This window comes from Halichoeres trimaculatus, unplaced genomic scaffold, assembly GCF_033239565.1.
Source record: "Halichoeres trimaculatus isolate MK-OKI-2021-1 unplaced genomic scaffold, fHalTri1.1 fHalTri1_scaffold_17, whole genome shotgun sequence".
In the NCBI taxonomy this organism is placed as follows: domain Eukaryota; kingdom Metazoa; phylum Chordata; class Actinopteri; order Labriformes; family Labridae; genus Halichoeres; species Halichoeres trimaculatus.
The window spans coordinates 31,538,705-31,557,497 of NW_027437195.1; the positions used below are offsets into that span (position 1 = coordinate 31,538,705).

The following is an 18,793-nucleotide window of genomic DNA, read 5'->3' on the forward strand; positions in this document are numbered from 1 at the left end:
CAGTTTCATGATGTGATTAACTGGATTCTTCATCAGGATAATTAACTGGTGGTTTGGAATAAAGTCTGGATGAAAGATCCTCTTCTTAAATCTGACTACAGAGATCAGTTTCTCATGAAGACTTCAGAAAGCCTCCTTTATTAAGAGATAGAAACCAATGCTACCATTATAACTGCAGTAATAACAACTACTGGTGCTGAAAAAAATCAGCTGGTTGTAAATCAGTGCTGTCATCCTGTACAGTATCTTTCATTCATTTACTGTCTGTTATTGTTTTCTTAGATTTTTATCCCATTGTATATATTTATAAAAATAACACACACACACACACACACACACACACACACACACACACACACACATATATATATATATATATATATATAATTGACTTATCTTAATTTTCAGTGTATTATTTTATTATAAGTATTTTTATTTTCATTATAATCATTAATAATAATAATAACAATAAAATAATAATAAATGAATAATATTGTTGTAAATATTTATTGTATATTTATAGTATTTAAATAATTAATTATTTGTTTTTTTTTCTCCAGTTTATTTTGTTAGCTTTTCCCTAATCTATTTTTATTTATTTTTTAAATAACTTTTAATATATATATATATATATATATATATATATATATATATATATATATATATATATATATATATATATATATATATATATATATATATAATTTTATACCTTTAAATTCGAGCCAAAAATTTAATAAAAAGAGTGTGAATTTTTTTTATCCCGTATCACCTATGGAGGTTTGTAAAAAATATACAGCTTGAAAAAAAAGAAAAGAAACTTCTTGAATTGTATTGAAACAGTTATATTGTATTGTACTAAAAAAGAAAATTGAATACAGACCAAGTAAAAAACAAAAAATCTGTCTCTATAAATGATAAAGAGGGCAAATTGCTTGGAAGAAACAACCACTGGTGATATTACATGAGATTTAAATTTATACTGAAACAGAAATCAGATTTATTAGTAAGTGTTGTCTCAGATAACAACATTTTTAAAAGATTTTCTTTAAAGTTTTTGACCTCCCTTTACCTTTAAATTAAGAAAAAAACTCATGAATGAAGGACTAGCACAGGTGGTATTGATGCTAACAGCCCGACCCCGCAGGGTCCGGTGCAGTGGTTCAGAAGAGGAGTCCAGTTATTTCAGGAGTGGATGTGTCGTGCCCGGGCAGGTCCACGCTGCTCTGTGTGATTCTCCGTCTGTCAGCAGAAACGCGTTCAGAGCTGACGCAGTGAGGCGGCTGAAGACGTGGAGGAGCAGTGAACGCAGCGCTGATGAATGGAAAAAGCTTGGTTGCAATTTCACACCACAGCAGTCTCATAAACACAAGCTGTGGTACCTGGCTCTGCTCTGTCAGGTGTTGTTGTGTGGAGGCTCTGAACACGCTGAGTCCAGTGTGCTGTTAACAACGCTCATAATAAACAAACGTATGGTTCACACCAACACTCTCTCCTCTGTTTGCTCCTCACAGCTGGACGGGCGCTCAGACGGCGCCATCGACTCCAGGGAGAAGGTCCTGGAGTTTTGTTTTGATTACTGCTACTGGTCCGTGGACCCTGCAGACCCCCACTACGCCTCGCAGGAGGAGGTAACGAGCCAGGTTTACTCTGATGATCTCTCAAACTCAACTATACAGAGACTATGGAGCAATATGAAGGAGATGGGTTTTTGATTTAGTCTCAGTTTTATCATTTACACAGAAAGACACGGGATGGGGTTAATATTCAGGTTTTAGACTTTTCTGATGGAGCCTCTGTGGCTTTAACTCGTGGTAATCTGAAGAAAATGGGGTGTTGGTTTTAGCTGCTGTCACTTTAAGACTCCCAACTCCACAAGCCCACTTCACTCTGATTGGCCAGCCCTGTGGAGGGGGCAGGGCTACTATGGATCCTTAAAAAGTCTGGAAAGAAGAATTCATCTATCTAAAAACAAGGCCTTAGCTGTAGACATGCACTGAACAATCAATCAGCTGACAGACTGCTGTTGACTTTCTTAATTTTGGGGGATCAGTGATCGTCCCATCCATGAAACTGATCTTAAATACCTCCAGGAAGGTCTGACCGTCAGCCATTGTTCCTTTTTGCTCTGAGACGTCAAACTCAGGAAAAATTATTGGTTGTTAAAGTTAAAAATAAAGATTTTGTTCAGTGATTTTCAATAAAATAAGATTGGAACATTGAAGGTATATGCTGTCAGTTGTTGAAAAAATAAAATAAAAATCGATATTGGCCCAAATTAGTATCAGCAGGTCAGGGTTTTTAAAGATCAGTGATTGGCCAGGCCAGAAAATTGTGATCGGTGCACCCCTGGTTAGACGGCCTTAAAATGTCTTAAACTGATCTTTAAAAGTCTTAAAAATTAACACACTTTAGTGTGATTGTAAATGGTCCCAAATCTAAAAATGAATAGATGCTAACATGTATTTTTTTAAGTAATTTACCAAATAACTCTCGTGGTAAGATCGCCCAATCATGATAGAGGAACCAACTAACATTGATGAGGTTGCATCTGGGACTCTATTAGTTTATGTGGTGTTTTTCCATCTGTGTTGGTCTTAAATTTAACTTCAAATGGCATTGAAAGTCTTAAAAGTCTTGAATTTAACTTATCTTAAGCTTAAGAAACCCTGGGCGGAGCTAAGGGCAGACCATGGTGTTTGAGGCCCCGCTCCTCCATCGTGTCATGAAATCCTCAAGGGCTGACTTCATCATTCAGAAAGTCTGGTAAAGATCAGACATGTTCAGGGATTTCTACAACATAAAAAAAACATCCGGTGACTTTGCATCAGTATTTAAATCAGGATACACACTCTTTGAGGGAGATGCTACAGGAATAGACGCTCCTCTCACACTCGTATTAATTACAGGCTGTCTGATGTAATACGGTGTTACAGACTGAATCACTGCAGCTCGTAACGTGAGTTTAATGTCCCCAAGGAATCTTTTTCAACATTAAAGCATCATTAAAGCATTAGTTCATCCTGCTAACAGGTTATTCTGGTCGTTACGCCTGGTTAACACCCTCCCTGCATGTATTTATACTCTCCCTCAGAGACTGCAGGCGTGCCAACCCCGGGTTCATGTCACAATTTGACTTTGGGCAAACATGAAACCAGCAGCAAACAGAAAGCCCAGAGGAAACGCTGCGTGTTTGTAGACAGACCACAACAAGAGGGGTGTGTGTGTGTGTGTGTGTGTGTGTGTGTGTGTGTGTGTGGGGCTGTATGTTTTCACACAGATGGCCACTCGGGGATACGGTATCAGCTCCATCTGTTACCCAGAAGTCTGTTTGCCTCAGACATGGCATGGCTAAAGTCAGCTCGCTTTCATGTCTGCGCTTTGATTGGACGATTAGATATCGCTGCAGAGCTATGATTGGAGGGTGGTTCTGCAACCTGGAACGGGCTTCAGAGCAACAGGAAGTGGAGCAAAACTCTGCTGCAGGAAACCTCTTCAGGGCTCCTTCTTCTTCTTCTCTGTTTGTGGAGTTTTTAAGTTTCTGCAGCAGATCCAACCTCTCTCCAAGTTTGTGCTCCTGACTGGAGGGAGTTTTATCCTCCCAGACGCCTCAGCCCTCATCACAGCAGCCTTTGTGTGTTTGAGAAAGTCAGAGCTGTAACGATGGCCTACACACTCTGCAGAGCAACAGACAACGCAACTCTTCTTCCCCTGCACGGCTCTGCACGGCTCTGCACGGCGCTCTCTGCAGATTTGTGTCCAGTCACACTGAACTTGTTGCCACAAGACATTCCTCTGTGGGCCCGTGGTGGGCGAAAGGACACCAGCGAAGACCGGAGCTGCTGGGTCTGAGTCTGACCTCCTTTCCTGCCCCAGAATCCAGAGAATTGTCTCTTTAACAAAGAGGCTGCTGGACGATCACGTCAGCTGCTCCCAGATCCCTTTACAGATGAATTCAACGTTTCTCTGCTGGATTTCCAGACGCACGTCCTGCAGAAGAAGCTGGATACTCAGCGTTTGTTTGCTAGCATTATCTGAACTGTCCTTTCCTTGCTCCTTTTCCCTCGTTGGTCTAAAGTGAGGTCGTGCATTTCTTTGCTCTCTTGTATCCAACGTCAAACATTTTATCACATTAATGCCTTGGTGCTGTTGTTGCCAGCTCTGGGTTTTCTCATGGTTTTAAAGCCGACTCTGTCAGAGCAGCAGGAGGAGGAAGAGGAGGAGGAGGAGGAGGAGGGACTTTCTCTGCATCTGTCCTCCGCTGTGTCCCCATGGGATGAGCTGAGGCTGCAAGGGAAGGAAAAGAGAAGGGGATCCCAGCCCGATACTGTCCCACCACTCCCAGTTCCCCCATTTAAAGACCCCACTCCTCTGCTCCTGCCCCCCTTATCCTCCCCAGTCCAGCACCAAACCTATCCTGTCCCCGTCCAGCAGTGAAAAGTGGAGTTTCTGAGTATATTTTACCTCATGTTTAAAGTGTTTTGAGTTTAATGTGTGAAACAGCTTGTAGAGGAGGTTGAAGTGAGCAGCAGGAGGATTTCTGTCTCAGGTTTTACAGAGAGCCGGACCCGTAATGGGAACCAGCTGTTGCTGAGTGAGAGCAGCAGCTGAGGGCTGTTTGTTTAAAGCTGGTTTCTGCAGAGAGACCCAACAAACAGCTTTTCCATCATTTATTAACAACACTTATCAGTTTGTACTGCTCCTGACAATGAGCGGCATGGGAAAGGAGGAGGAGAAGGAGCAGAAAGGAGGAGAAAGTGTGGATAAATTCCTGAGGACGAGGAGGAGGAGAAGGAATGAGCAGGGGGTCCGTGGTGCCTCTGCAGCCCCCGGCCCTCGCCTGCCAAACTCAAACAGCTGCATCACTCAGTCATTTCTCTCCGTGAAGGTTCAGGCCAAAGACGTCACTGCAGAGCGCTCCTCTCAGAGCACAATGCTGGTTTTTATCTCTCACTGGGGAGTTCCCCTCCTCCTCCTGCTCCTCCTCCTCCTCCTCCTCCTCCTCCTCTGTGTCCGTGCAATTTGTGATTTCAGTGTTTCTGGGTCTGTGTGTCAGTGGTGCTGCAGACGGGGAAGAATAGCTGCTCTGTGTCCGAGAAGACACACACACACACACACACACACGTGAGCGCTGACCCCCCCCCTCTCAGTCAGTCCAGCAGAGTTCAGCTCAGTCTGGTCTGAATGAACCCAAACCGGACCCTGGTTGATCTGTCACCACGGTAACACACGGTGTGACCATATGGAAACTTTGGAGCAGCTGTGATCTAAACCTGAGCGTGCCGCTCTCTGTCGGCCCAGGCAGAGGATGAGAGACGCAGCAAACCAGCGTGGATCAGAAAAGGTGCAGAGAGCGTTTTAACTGGGCGCCATCGTGATGTCACGGAGCCGCCAAAGTTAGATCTTTGTTTATTGACTGACTGATACAGATCCAGGCGGGAGCTGTTCTCGTTTCTTTGGTTGAAATCAACCAAACTGCTTCCAACAGTTCGTCTGTATTAATCTTTGAAAATGAGGAAACGAGGTGGAAACTGTTCAGTCCTAATTGGCCGATCGATGTTTGGCTACAGTTGGTCGTCACGGCCACACAGAGCTGAAACAGATCTTCATCATCAACTCCTCCTGTCAGCTCTGTTTGTGATAAACTCTGAGTTATCTTTGATAGAAATCACCTTCCTGGATCAGGTTTCACTTCCTGTGTTATTATAACATCACAGCGTGTGACAGATCACAGACCTGGATCATGGATCATCGTCAGACTGATGGAGATAAACAGACCCAGGGTCAGAGAGTTCACATTCAAGGCTAAATCTTCACCCCTGGGTCTGCTTTGATTTGATAACTCTTTGTTTTTAGTTTGTTAGTTTACTCCTCTGTGAGTTTGTTTGCAGAATAAAGAGCACACCTGATTCAAATGATCAGCTCGTCATCAAGCTCTGCTCCAGCCTGATAACGAGCTGATCATCTGAATCAGGTGTGCTGGAGTGGGGTAACATCTAAAACATGCAGGGCAGGGGGTCCCCAGGACCAGGGTTGGGAAACACTGTGCTAAACTCTTGATTCATTTCTATTAGGATTTTTGAGGTGCCTATTTGATTTAAATTGTGATTCTTTGATATTTAGTAGGGATGTTTGATACCAGTTTTTATTCAGACCGATACCAGTATGAGTACTCCTTCTTGAGTACTCACTGATACCAAGTACCGATACTACTAGTACTTTTGATACATAACATTTCAATTAACAGTGACAGATAATTTTGATCATAGAAAGCACAGTTACTCTGACATTGAGTTTCAATAAAACACAAACAACTCTCAGAGTTATGAACTTTTTTGATCAATATTAAAAAATAGTATTAAAAGTGCACAATAAAACTAACAACTGTCAGAGTTTAAGTATTTTTAAAGTAACTAAAGTGCAAAATAAAAAAGTTTAACTGTTAACTCTTCCTGGTTCATTCATGTTGTTTTAAAAGGACCTAGCGCACATTTACTGTGGTGTTGCTGCAGCAATTAGCAGCATCTAGTGGTGAGGAGGACTTACTGATACCTGGTATCGGTATCTGGCCATCCCTAAAATGTAAAATGTAAAATTTATGTTTTTTGTGATTTTAAGTTTGTTTCTTAACACCAGACTGTGTAAAAAGTTAGATGATGGTGTTCACAGACTATCTGGAGCCATATTTTCCCATAAAATGCTCATCACGTGAGTCACAGAGAAACATTTTTCCCCCTGCTGGAGAAAAGTAGAAACTTTTTTCAATCCAGTTTATAAACAAAGACTGAAATGAAGAATTTGAACTTGGAAAATAAATAGTTTTTTTTTTTTTTACAAAGAATCCAGATTTTGATAGTGCCAAAAAAATCTTGATACATTGATTTTATGAACACTTCAGCATGTGGAATTGACCCCCCAACCTTCAGATTGAGAAGTGACACTCACCACTGAGCCACAGTCTTTCCAGCTAGCTCAGGCTCCTGCTGGACTGTTGGCCTTACTGGCCCCAAAGTTTTACCTCCGTGGGAACTTTTATTTCGTTTGGATGAGGATCCAGCTGAAAATGCTCATTTCATCTTCATAATTTTGATAATAACTTTATTTTTATAGCAAATTTTCAAAATGTGTAGCAACATGCAGCAGAAGCTGGTATAAACAGATAACTGTCATCACTAACAGGCCTCAGTGACGCTCAGATCTGCTGTTTCTGAGAGGGAGAGATGAATTCATGAGAAGAAACTTGAGCTGAACGAAGGAGTTTAAGGTCAACATCAAAGTCAGTGTTTATAACCTCTACATATCCTATCTATATATAACCTTTCTATATGTAACCTGCTGTAAGCTCAAAGGGTGATGTATTTCCTGTAATCTACAATAGGTTGGTGTATGTAGTTTTCTATGGACGGACACATTTAACATGAATCACTGAGTCAGTCACGTTTCCTCATCGGTGGGAAAACCAGGAGCATAAATCCTGCAGCTCTGGCAGAAAACCTAAACCCAGACTTCACAGGAAGTGGATCTGGAACCAGGTCAGGTCTTGACTTGATTCATTGGGGCATTTTAAACATTTTGTTTCCCCCTAACAGCTGCATGACCCTCTGGCTCTGCAGCCAATCACTGACCATCTGGTAAACATCCACCAGCATTTCTGTGAATGGGAGAGTCTGAAGGCCTGATGGAGGTTTGAGCTCCGAGCGAAATGATCAGGAACAGGCGTGGACAAAACAAGTGATCACGCATTAGACGTTTGTTATCAACACCAGTCGACAAATATCACTGTGTGTCTGTTTTAATGTGAATGATCTAAGTGGTCCCAGTCTGGTCTAAGTCCGGTCTCAGTGTGGTCTTGGTGAGGTCTTGGTGTGGTCTCAGTCTGGTCTCAGTCTGGTCTCAGTCTGGTCTCAGTCTGGTCTCAGTCTGGTCTCAGTCTTGTTTCAGTCTGGTCTCAGTCCGGTCTTGTTTCAGTCTGGTCTCAGTCTTGTTTCAGTCTGGTCTCAGTCTTGTCTCAGTCTGGTCTCAGTCTGGTCTAAGTCTGGTCTCAGTCTGGTCTAAGTCTGGTCTAAGTGTGCTCTAAGTCTGGTTTCAGTCTGGTCTAAGTCTGGTTTCAGTCTGGTCTAAGTCTGGTCTCACTCTGGTCTTAGTCTGGTCTCAGTCTGGTCTAAGTCTGGTTTCAGTCTGGTCTAAGTCTGGTCTCAGTCTGGTCTCAGTCTGGTCTCAGTCTGGTCTCAGTCAGGTCTCAGTTTGGTCTTAGTCTGGTCTCAGTTTGGTCTTAGTCTGATCTCAGTCTGGGTCCAGTCTGGTCTTAGTCTGGTCTCAGTCTCGTCTCCGTCTGGTCTCAGTCTGGTCTTAGTCTGGTTTCAGTCTTGTCTCACTCTGGTTTCAGTCTGGTCTCAGTCTGGTCTCAGTCTGGTCTCAGTCTGGTCTCAGTCTGGTCTCTCAGCTCCTCTCTAACAGGGATCATGGAGAAGCTCTCAGTCTCTTGACTCTCTCCAGATATGGTTTTATTTTTCTGGGTCTGTGCTCTGCGGTCAGCTGTCACTGAAAAATGGGAAACACTGCCACAGCGCCCCCTGTCTGTGTGTTTTTTCCCTTCACTCCCGTGCGTAGGGAGGTCTGTGTAAGGAGGAGCAGCCTCCTTATCTCTGTCTCCTCCCTCTCACGCTAACATGACCTACAAACTCCGTCCCCGTGGTTGGACCCGGGCCGAACAGCTTCCTCTCTGTCTGTGTCTCTGATTATTTCTCTGACCCTCGCTGACGGTCCTGCAGGAAGTCCAGACCAGATCTCCAATGACATTTTATTCCCTGAATCCAAACGAAGGCGTCCAGCCCTCGCTGTGGGCCCAGCTGCTGTGTTTGTGTGACCCACTTGGAAACTGGAGGACCTGGGCTCTCCCTGCAGATGCTCAGAGTTTTTGAAGCGTCTCCTTTTTATCCTCTGTCCTTTTATCGTTTACAGTCTCAGATGTTTGCATCACGGCGTCCTCTCAGGGAGGGAAGAGGCTCTGATTGCGTCAGTCCTGGCCAAAGAAATGAGAAACTCCAGTTTTTAAGAGCTTCATTCTGCTCGTCTGGCCGTTTGCCATCACCCCTGACGACATCTTACACACACTCACACACACATACACACACACTACACACACACATAAATACCTCTGCAGGCTTTAGCGTAGAGCGGGCACATAAAACACATAAAACCAGAGCAGCAGTTGGTGTTTTCCACACGCAGTGATTACAGGACTCAGCTCATTACTGAAGCTCGGCTCCGTCACTTTCCCTCTCAGCCTCGGTCTCTATCGCTCCGTCTCTTTCTTTACGTTTTCTTCAAAGTCAGAAAAAAGCTGCACCATGTTTCAGAGCTGGATCTTTGGCGTGAAACCAGCTGGATCTGTTTTTGATTTTCCTCAGAGTCACGTGACTCCAGCGTTCCTCCTGTGGTCGGTCGCCAAAGCAGAGATAACATCTCTCTCTGTGTCGCCGCTTCGGTTAAAAACGTCTGTCAGCGTGTGGACAGTGTGTTTACACTCGCCTCGTTTCTTTGTCTGATTCTTAAAGTTTCTTGAAATGTGAATCTTGTCTGAGCTTGGCTTGGATTGTAAATGTGAGACGTCATGCTTGGACTCTGGACTCTGCTGGTCTCTGGTTTCTAACCTGAAGTCCTCGTCGTGGTCTCCGTCCTCGCCCTCCGCTCTGACCCAGTAAATCTGAGCTGCATTTCCTGCAGAGCAACAACATCTCCTCTCTGCTTTTCCTCCTCATTGTCTGATTGTTGGTGCATTTATTTTCAGAGAGGGAACAAACTCTGGGCTTTGTCCTTGTTGTGGTGCTGCTTCCTCTGACACACACACACACACACACACACACGTGAGCAGGGTCTGCTGATGGCGAACACCTTCCTGTCCAGCGACATGTTTAGTCTGTCCCAGGAGTGTTTCAGGCACGCTGACTTTCTTTCAGTCCTGCTCTCTTTATCGTCAGGCTGCTGCTTCGTTTCCTCTCCCATAATGCAACCTGTCTCCTACCCCCACCGCTGTGTTGGTCCAGAAATACCCCCCAGCTCTACAGGGTGTGAAGGTGGGCTGTGTCGGTACCAATGCCTGGTACCCAGCAGTCGGTGTCAGTTCTCAAAGGAACCAATTTTCGCTACTTTAGTGTAGGGCTAAAACGATTCCTCTAATAATTCGAGTAACTCGATTACAAAAAATGTGATTTTTCTCTGCCTCGAGGAATCGTTTAATTTCAAAAGATGAAAGAATGGTTTACTTCTGATGTTGCAAATAGAGCTGAGGCTGTATTTAGTGACTTTACAGACGCCTCCTATGATATTAATCCTCTCTCCTTTAAGCAAATGACTTGTTATGCATGTTAGGGGATCACATCATTAGCGACTTATTAAACCTGTAAAACTCAGAGCTGTAGAGTGAAGAAGGTGAAAACAAAACCTTAGTCGAGCTAACTGATCAGGTGTTCAGTTTGACTCACAGGCCAATAAAGGATAAAATACCAAGTGGTGATGAAGCCTCGTGCTCCCAAACAGCAGGACCATCACTTTAGTCTGAACACTGCAAAGACTCAGAATCTTAACAAATGGTTTAATTCCTTTTTAAATTGTCTCATATCTCAACAGATCCCATTGAATTTAAAATTTATCACCCAAAGTGACTTGTTTTTCCACTTGTTTGAAACAAATGTTTATTTGAAAAACAGTTTCTCTTTAACTGAACAGAAATGTGTTTTATTCGATTACTCGATTAATCGATTAAATTTTCAGTAGAATACTCAAACACTAAACTATTTGGTAGCTGCAGCCCTACTTTTGTGTTTTTATGTCGTAAGAAGTGTTTCTGTTTCTGTTTAGTTACAAAATCTCAAAGTTTTTCAATCCAACATATTTATCTCTCAGTATATTTAAACTTGTAATGCTGTGTTCATGTCCAGTAGGAAAATCTCCCACTCTTCCTCTCCCTCACAGTCACAAGGATGCGTTCAGGGACCTAAACATGGAACTGTCTGATTTTACATGAATCGTTACAACAAACAGAATTCAGTTGGTACCTATAAAAGTTCCTGATACAGTTCCCATCCCCACCAAGGAGCCCAGCTCAGGCAGGAACCTGAGTTAGGAGGCTGGAGATGGTGTGAAGATGATGATGAAGATAGGTATGGGTACCAAATTAGATACTTTTATAGGAAATAACCAAATTTCGTCAAAAGTACGAGGTACCGATTCACAAAAAATCGAAAGGTACCATGTTCAGGTACCTAAACGCATCCTTGTTACTGTGAGACAGTGGAAGAGTGGGAAATTTTCCTACTGGACGTAAACACAGCATTGCAAGGTTATATATTGAAGAATAAAAATGTTAAAATTGAAAAAAATTGAGATTTTACTATTAAACAAAATAATATTTATTCCCACATAAACACAAAAAATACAGGAAATGGGTACCGTTGAGTACCGATACCGCTTGCCAAGTACCGGGCATCAGTACTGTATCGTTTCATATGTAAGAATGTATCGTTTCATCCTTAGATGATGATGAACAGGATTGTCAGCAGAGCTCAGTCACTCTCCGTCCTCCTGGCAGGCTGAAGGAGGTCTCTGTCCTCCTGGCAGACTGAAGGAGGTCTCTGTCCTCCTGGCAGACTGAAGGAGGTCTCTGTCCTCCTGGCAGACTGAAGGAGGTCTCTGTCCTCCTGGCAGGCTGAAGGAGGTCTCTGTCCTCCTGGCAGGCTGAAGGAGGTCTCTGTCCTCCTGGCAGGCTGAAGGAGGTCTCTGTCCTCCTGGCAGGCTGAAGGAGGTCTCTGTCCTCCTGGTTTTGCTGGGCCAGTCTTTGCAGTATTTTCAGACTTTCATGGAAACAAAGAGGAGATCAGAGCCAGGAGAGCAGATCCTGCTCTTTGTGCGGCGCCTGCAGGGACCGGCCGGCGTGTCGAGGCCTCCGTGGAGTGGGTTTAAGAGGGTGGACTTTAACGAGCGCTGTATTGATGCTCAGTGTCTGAGGGAGGAGAGGGGCCGGCGTCTGCTCTTTGAACGCTCGGATGAGGACAGGACAGGGGCGGCGCTGCTCTTTGTCTCCGTGTAGGAGCCCTCATTCAGCCCAGCAGCAGGGGGGCTCACCTGGTGGTCTGGACTCCAGGGGACGGCACACTTTGGTTCACATGTGTAGACTCATCAGGCTGCAGTTACATAACACGCTAAAAGTTTTTTACCTTCTTCAGGATTCTGTGTCATCATGTTCTTGTTGAATCATGACTTTTTTGGAGCAGAAAACAAAAACAGGGTTCAGCAGAGAGCTGGTTTGGCTTCTTGGCTTCAGTTTTTATCCCTGCTTCTTCATTCAGATCTTCATTAGCTCTCACTGCTCATCTTCGTCGAGCCCATACAACGAAACACAGTAAAAAAAACAGTTAATTAAAACCACCCAGTAATCATTTAATTAAATCTGCATAAAAAGACAAGAATCTAAAGCAACAAATAAATAAATACATGAATTAAATTAAAAATCATGATGTATGAAAATGAAAACACTTTGTTACAAACGCACTGGACCAAAAACTAATGATCCTAAAGCTTCAAACAGTAAATATGTTCAGTAAATATCAGTTTTTGGACTCTTTAGAGGAAATTCAGTCTCTGATCTGTTTCATTTTGGCAGGAAAATGATCGTCTAATAGAGCAGCATCATTTTAAACAGGACAGAGAAATGGATAAAGAGAGGAAAGAGTGTGAACGATGATAAATTCAGTGGATCTGTTACAGTTTTTAATGTTAGTCCAACAAAAAAAGCAAACCAGCAAATCAGCTGATGGTTTCTTTAAACTATTCCTGTCTTTAATTTCAGAAAACTCAGCCCAGATAAAGACAGAAACAGTGACTAATATTTGTCAGATAAAGTGAAGTTGGACAGAGTTTGTCTGAAAACAGTTTTTACTGATGCAGATTCCTGGTGGAGGATAAAGACGTCTCCTCCTGCGTCTGTGAGGAGGTTTATAAGGTCACAGAGTCAGACTGAGCTTTTACAGGTCACACGTGGCTGCTGTCTGCTGCCCGTTGTCTCGGCGACGGAGGAAGACGACAAGATGAGATTGATTGGTTGATTTATCTCTTTGGTTCGTTATTGATAACTGTCTCAATCACAGAGAAACCAGACTAAACAAGTGTTTGTGTCTTAACCTTTTATTTAAAATCATCTTTTTAGACTTAATTTGAGCCACACTGACCTGACAAGTCCAGACGAGTGACATGTTTTAAAACATTAGACAGAAATGTCCTCTGGGATGTTTGTAGCTGCGTCTCTGCACAGGCAGGCTTACTGTGAATATTCTCTGGTTCCTTGTGTCTGCTCTGACAGGAAGTCAAACATTTCGTGTGTTTTGAGCTGAAGCCGTCGTGTTTCTGAAACGATCGACCCCGGGCTCCAGCCTCAGGTGCTGGTCTACGACGGGTTTGATGACTGTAGTCAGAGTAGACCTGGTCTCTGTGAGATCCTCTGTGTCTGAGTGTAACGTTTCATGTTCCTCAGGCTGCTGAATATTAACACACACACTGATCCACACACACACACTCCCAGAGAGCACTGAACCCTTTCAGGTTGCTTTCACAAGACTCAGAGCTTTCATCCACGTCCAACCTAAACCTCTTCCTCGTTTTGTAAGCTCAGAGTCTTCTCAGGCTCAGCTCGGGGTCCTGGTTCCTCCTGGCTCCTTCTGAGGCCTCCTGAGGCTGCTGCTCACACACTTTCTCACACACCGTGTGTATGTTGAAACTGTTCGCCCGTTTGATCCTTGTGGATTGCCGTAGCTCTCCTCTGAGCGCTCACACACCGGTATCCCCCGTCTGAGCCGGAGCCCCGGGGCCTGGGTGGGGGTCCCTCTCTGATCTCCAGGTGGTGTTTTGGTTCTGGGGGGAATGTGCTGGGTCTCAGGTCTGGTCTGGATCAGGTTTCTGCCCCCCTCCAGGTATTTGTTGGCTTTGGACTTATGTAGCTTTCACATGTCGTCAGGAGCCTGATCCAGGACCAGGACTGTGACCCTCCATGACGGCTCCTGAAGGATGCTGCTGTGATGGATGGGGATTTCCAGCTAACACACAGTTTCAGTGATGATCCAAGCAGCAGGACGGGCTAACGAGCTGTTGGTTGTTATTAATTTTCTGGTCTTGTGGTTGGGTTGATTTCTCCTCTCCCCGCCCCGCAGACTGAATTAGGCCGTAAACTGTGAAAACAGGCGTCTGTGAGTGGAGCTGATGCTAATAATCTGCAGCCCCGGCTCTCAGATCCAGACGCTCAGAGCAGGAAAACAAACGGCCTCGGCTGATTGTTTGGACTCAGACTCTCCGGATCCTCCCGTCTCAGCTCCAGCTTCAGCAGAGGTTTATTTTCCTGACCCAGTCCCTTTCAAAGCCCTGCCCCCACACACACACACACACACACAGACGTTTGTTTGTCCACTAAAACACTCTGCAAAGCTGTTTACCCAGAGTGTTAGCTTACCTCGCTGCTCCTTTACCCAAACACCTCAGCAGGAAGCGCCGTTACCTTCCCACCGGTGGCTCGCTGCCACCGCTTTGTGACGCTGGAGCAGAAAAACACAACGATTAGGATCAAGGTCATTGTTTGCTCCAGCTCAGAGCTCTGACATGTGTGTGTGTGTGTGTGTGTGTGTGTGTGTGCGTATGTGTGTGTGTGTGTGTGACTCCTGACAGACATCAGCGTCTTTATTCACCCTCCTCACATTTTACAGAAACAGGCAGATAGTGACATGTTTGACATCCTCTCACCTGTCCCCTGTGTGTGTGTTTGTCACTGAAGGTGTGTGTGTTTGTCACTGAAGGTGTGTGTGTTTGTCACTGAAGGTGTGTGTGACTAAAGGTGTGTGTGTCGTCTCTCTGCAGGTGTTCCAGGACCTGGGTGTGTCGGTGCTGTCTGGAGCCTCTGAGGGCTACAACGTGTGTCTGTTTGCGTACGGCCAGACGGGATCTGGAAAGACGTACACCATGATGGGAACACAGGTGAACCTTCACTCAGCACGTGAACGTGTTTGACAAATAATGACTGAAACAAAGGAAACCAACAGAGACGTGGGTTTCATCCCGTACTGACAGATTTGGGAGTTAGAGCTCTAATCCAGCATAAATAACGAAGCACTAATTAGCTGACAGAGCAGTGTACTGTCCCTTTACTGATCCTGTGTCTGAGGGGCTGTGAACTCTTCCCTAACGCTGGCTCTGCTCCGAGGCATCGACTGTGACCCAGTTTTCTCTGAAACCTGTCTGAATCTCTCTGTCTCCTCTCCCTCCTCTCCGTCTGTCAGGACGCCGTCGGTTTGACGCCTCGGATCTGTCAGGTACGTCAGCGCGCTGTAGCTTTCAATAAACCAGCACAGATAATCCACCCGCCTGAGCGTCTGAGGCTGTAATGTGGAGTAAATAACACTTCTCCTTTCATCCAGGGCCTCTTCAGGTCTGAGGACACCTTTCCTGACGGGCAGAACTCCAGCAGGGTGGAGATCAGGTAAAGTGTGTGTGTGTGTCTCTGTCTTTAAACAGCCTGACGTTACAATTCAGATAAGACTGCACGATAACACTACACAGCTTCAGGCTGCACGCCAAGGATCACAAAGTGGAGTGATGTATTATATATTTTAGTCCTTCTGGGTTGAATCTGCTTTCCTCCAGCTCTACATTTATCACAGGGAAAAGAAGAGAAGAGATCAGGCGCGTTTCCATGACAACCAGAGTTACACAAAACATAAAGATCACAATAAGAGAATGGTGATGGAAACACCAAAACTTTAGAGATGTTGATAAAAAGTTTTATGCTCTCATGAGGTGGTTTTCTAGAAGTTTCATATTAAAGTTAATCACAAAAGTGCAATGAAAACACCTTATATTGCAAAAACACGTCAGGTGAGAGTAATGGATGCACTCTGTCACCTCCTCGGCCACCATCCTCTCCCAGAATTCCTTGCTAGGTGTCCACCTCCACGTGAACGGACTCTGGTGTTTTATTGTATCAGCTCTATGTTCACATGTTAGTGTTTCTGACGGTCAGTGAAGGCATCATGAAGGCTGAGAGTGGGTCAGGGAGCAGCAGGAGGGAGGGGTGGAGGAATATATCATCATTGCAGCATGTGGACAGACGTCACAATATTTTAACGTCCTCTGGTTTCTTCTGTTGATAACATCAGTATCACCCATCAGGTAGACACTTCAGCTCTTCAGATGTTGGGGGTTTCCATGGTTACCGTCAGTTACACTCCTTCCTCCTTCTCCTTTCTTACTCCATAAGTTGAATCTTGTGGGTCGAGACTTTGCCCAAATTGTGCTCGATTCTAGTTGTCAAGTCAAGTCAAGTCAAAGTTTATTTATAGAGCACGTTTAAAAACAACCTGGGTTGACCAAAGTGCTTTACAGGGGTGCAAAACAATCTCTCATACACTTTATATTAAGGAGTCAAACATTTAAACATGCATAAAAAACAGAAATCAAATAAGATAAGGATAAAAACAAGAAAAGTAGAGTAAAAGATGGAAAAGGGAATAAAATGTAAGGGATAAAAGATACAAAGATAAAGAGATAGAAAAAGAGATAAAAAAGAGATTAAAATAAATGATGAAAACAGCAGCAAGGCACCGTTTTACTTTAATGAAACTTCAGAAATATCTCTTTGATTTTGTGAAACAGAGAAAGGGAAACACAGCTCATTAGAAGCCTTATAGTTTCAGAGTGTAGACCAGACCTGGGAAAACTACGTCCCGCGGGCCACATCCGGCCCTTTGTACGTCCCTGTCCGGCCCGCATGAGGCCAATCATAAACTTAAAACTAGTGTGAGTGCATGTTTTAATACTCCATCTATCACAGGCTCTGAACAAGACATTATGGATTGAATTCTCCCTCTTTCTCTGGCTCAGTCGGTCTCCTCCACCTGAACTCTCTCCTAATCTGAAGAGAGAGCGCCGTCCCGTACACACGCAGCACGTTTGCGCATCACACACCAGAGACAGACAGAACTTCATAACAACACACGTTTCACGATTTCAGAGTCAGCCTCCTCACTTTATGATTCACGCTGCTCTAAACTCTCCTGATTGGAGAGGATGCTGCGTTAGAGCAGAGCTACGTTAGTTTAACTCACGACATGTCAACACCAAAAAAGAAAGAAAGGAAACAGCTAAGGCTCTGATTAACTCTTCATCAACGAGTGCAGCACAGTTATCTGTCTCTGTCTCTGTCTCTCTCCTGCAGCGTCTTTGGATCAAACCAACTAAGAGAGAGAAGGGGTGGATGGTTTCTGAGTTTTCGATATAACGCCCAAGTACGGGACTTGATTGACTTTGAAAAATATCAGAGCTCACAGGAGCAAACTTAAAGTTAATCAGGAGAAATCACAAGCCAGGAGACCAGCAGGAGAAAGGGTTAAAAAATGAGACACTCCCTCCATATTCAGGAGTGTTGGCAGTCTGTCAGCTCTCTCCATCGGTAAAAGTAACGAGTTTATGTACGACACAGATTGATTAAGATGAAAACTAAAGACATTTTCTCTGTCAATTTAGGATTCAATGATTGTTTTTGTTTTCTTATTTGACCTTTACACCACAATTTTACATAACCCAATATAAACATTTACAAAGTGCTTTAATCTTCTGATAATCAGTACCAGCTATTCAAAATATTTAATTTAGAGCATTTTACGATAGAGGAAAGTTGGTGGCCCTCTGACACAGTACAGGTTTCTCATGTGGCCCCTGGTAAACATGAATAGCCCACCCCTGGTTCAGATTGTGTTTCTGTGACATTTGATTGGGTCAGCAGTCTGTGATGGAGAGACTATGACTCTGACCTGACACAGACTCAAACGCTGTCTGTGGTTTGTTTCTCTGACTGTGGTTCAGTCTGTGTACGATGTGTTATTGTCCTGCTGTCTCTGCAGCTTCCTGGAGATCTACAACGAGCGTGTTCGAGACCTGCTGAGAGGAGGAGGAGGAGGAGGAGGAGGAGGAGGAGGAGGAGAGCAGCAGAAGAAGAGAGCCTCCCTGAGAGTCCGGGAACACCCCAACAAAGGTCCCTATGTACAAGGTGAGTGAAGCATGTAGCATGTAGCATGTAGCATGTGCTGATGAATCTCTCTGCATTGACCCGCTCACAGAAACCAAACCTGAGCCGCACAGGAAGCAGCTGACGGTTGGTGGAAGTGATGTCACACAATCAGGAAACAGGCGAAACTAATTAAAGGATTAAAATCTAAATTCTGTTTTCAAACGTGACCCCACTCTTTCAGGTGTAATTGGGAAAATGTTGGAGCTCATAAATCAACAGATCGTTTCCACTTCCTGTCTTTTTCTGTCTGTTGAACTGATTAACTGGAGGTCCAGAGGCTGCACATTCTCATTACCCTGCCTGGATCATTTCACTCCCATTAAAATAAAACTTCCTGCTAAACAACCTTGGAGCAACCTTAAAATCAGACACAGAGAAACTTACAGACTTATTCTCAGACTCACAGATTTAAAGTTTAGAGTCGGAGATGAAGGTGGACGAGCACGCCGCAGCAGTTTGTCCTCGTTAAACGCTGTGTCTGAAGCGTTTGGTGTCAGGGAGCAGAGATGGAGGTGGACAGCAGAGGGGAAACCTCCTCTCTCTGATCCGTCATATCGTTAATTTTCAGAAACAGCAGACCGCGGTGTGAAACACGCTGTGCAGTGTTTGGACTAATGCTCCTGTCTTGTTAATTTAGTTTACAAGTCATCGTGGATCGCTGCGAGCTCAGGTCCTAAATAGGCCGTCCTG

General features: G+C 44.3%; 1 protein-coding gene across 2 annotated transcripts in view; it reads left to right on the forward strand.

The window, feature by feature from the left end:
- The window catches only part of stard9 (StAR-related lipid transfer (START) domain containing 9), a 51,244-nt gene that overhangs the window by 7,400 nt on the left and 25,051 nt on the right, over positions 1-18,793 (forward strand). For both annotated transcript variants that reach the window (XM_074691703.1, XM_074691704.1), the window contains exons 3-7: positions 1,515-1,631; positions 14,899-15,015; positions 15,318-15,350; positions 15,456-15,517; positions 17,937-18,082. In XM_074691703.1, the coding sequence (XP_074547804.1) occupies positions 1,515-1,631; positions 14,899-15,015; positions 15,318-15,350; positions 15,456-15,517; positions 17,937-18,082 (475 nt within the window). The remainder of the gene's footprint in view (positions 1-1,514; positions 1,632-14,898; positions 15,016-15,317; positions 15,351-15,455; positions 15,518-17,936; positions 18,083-18,793) is intronic.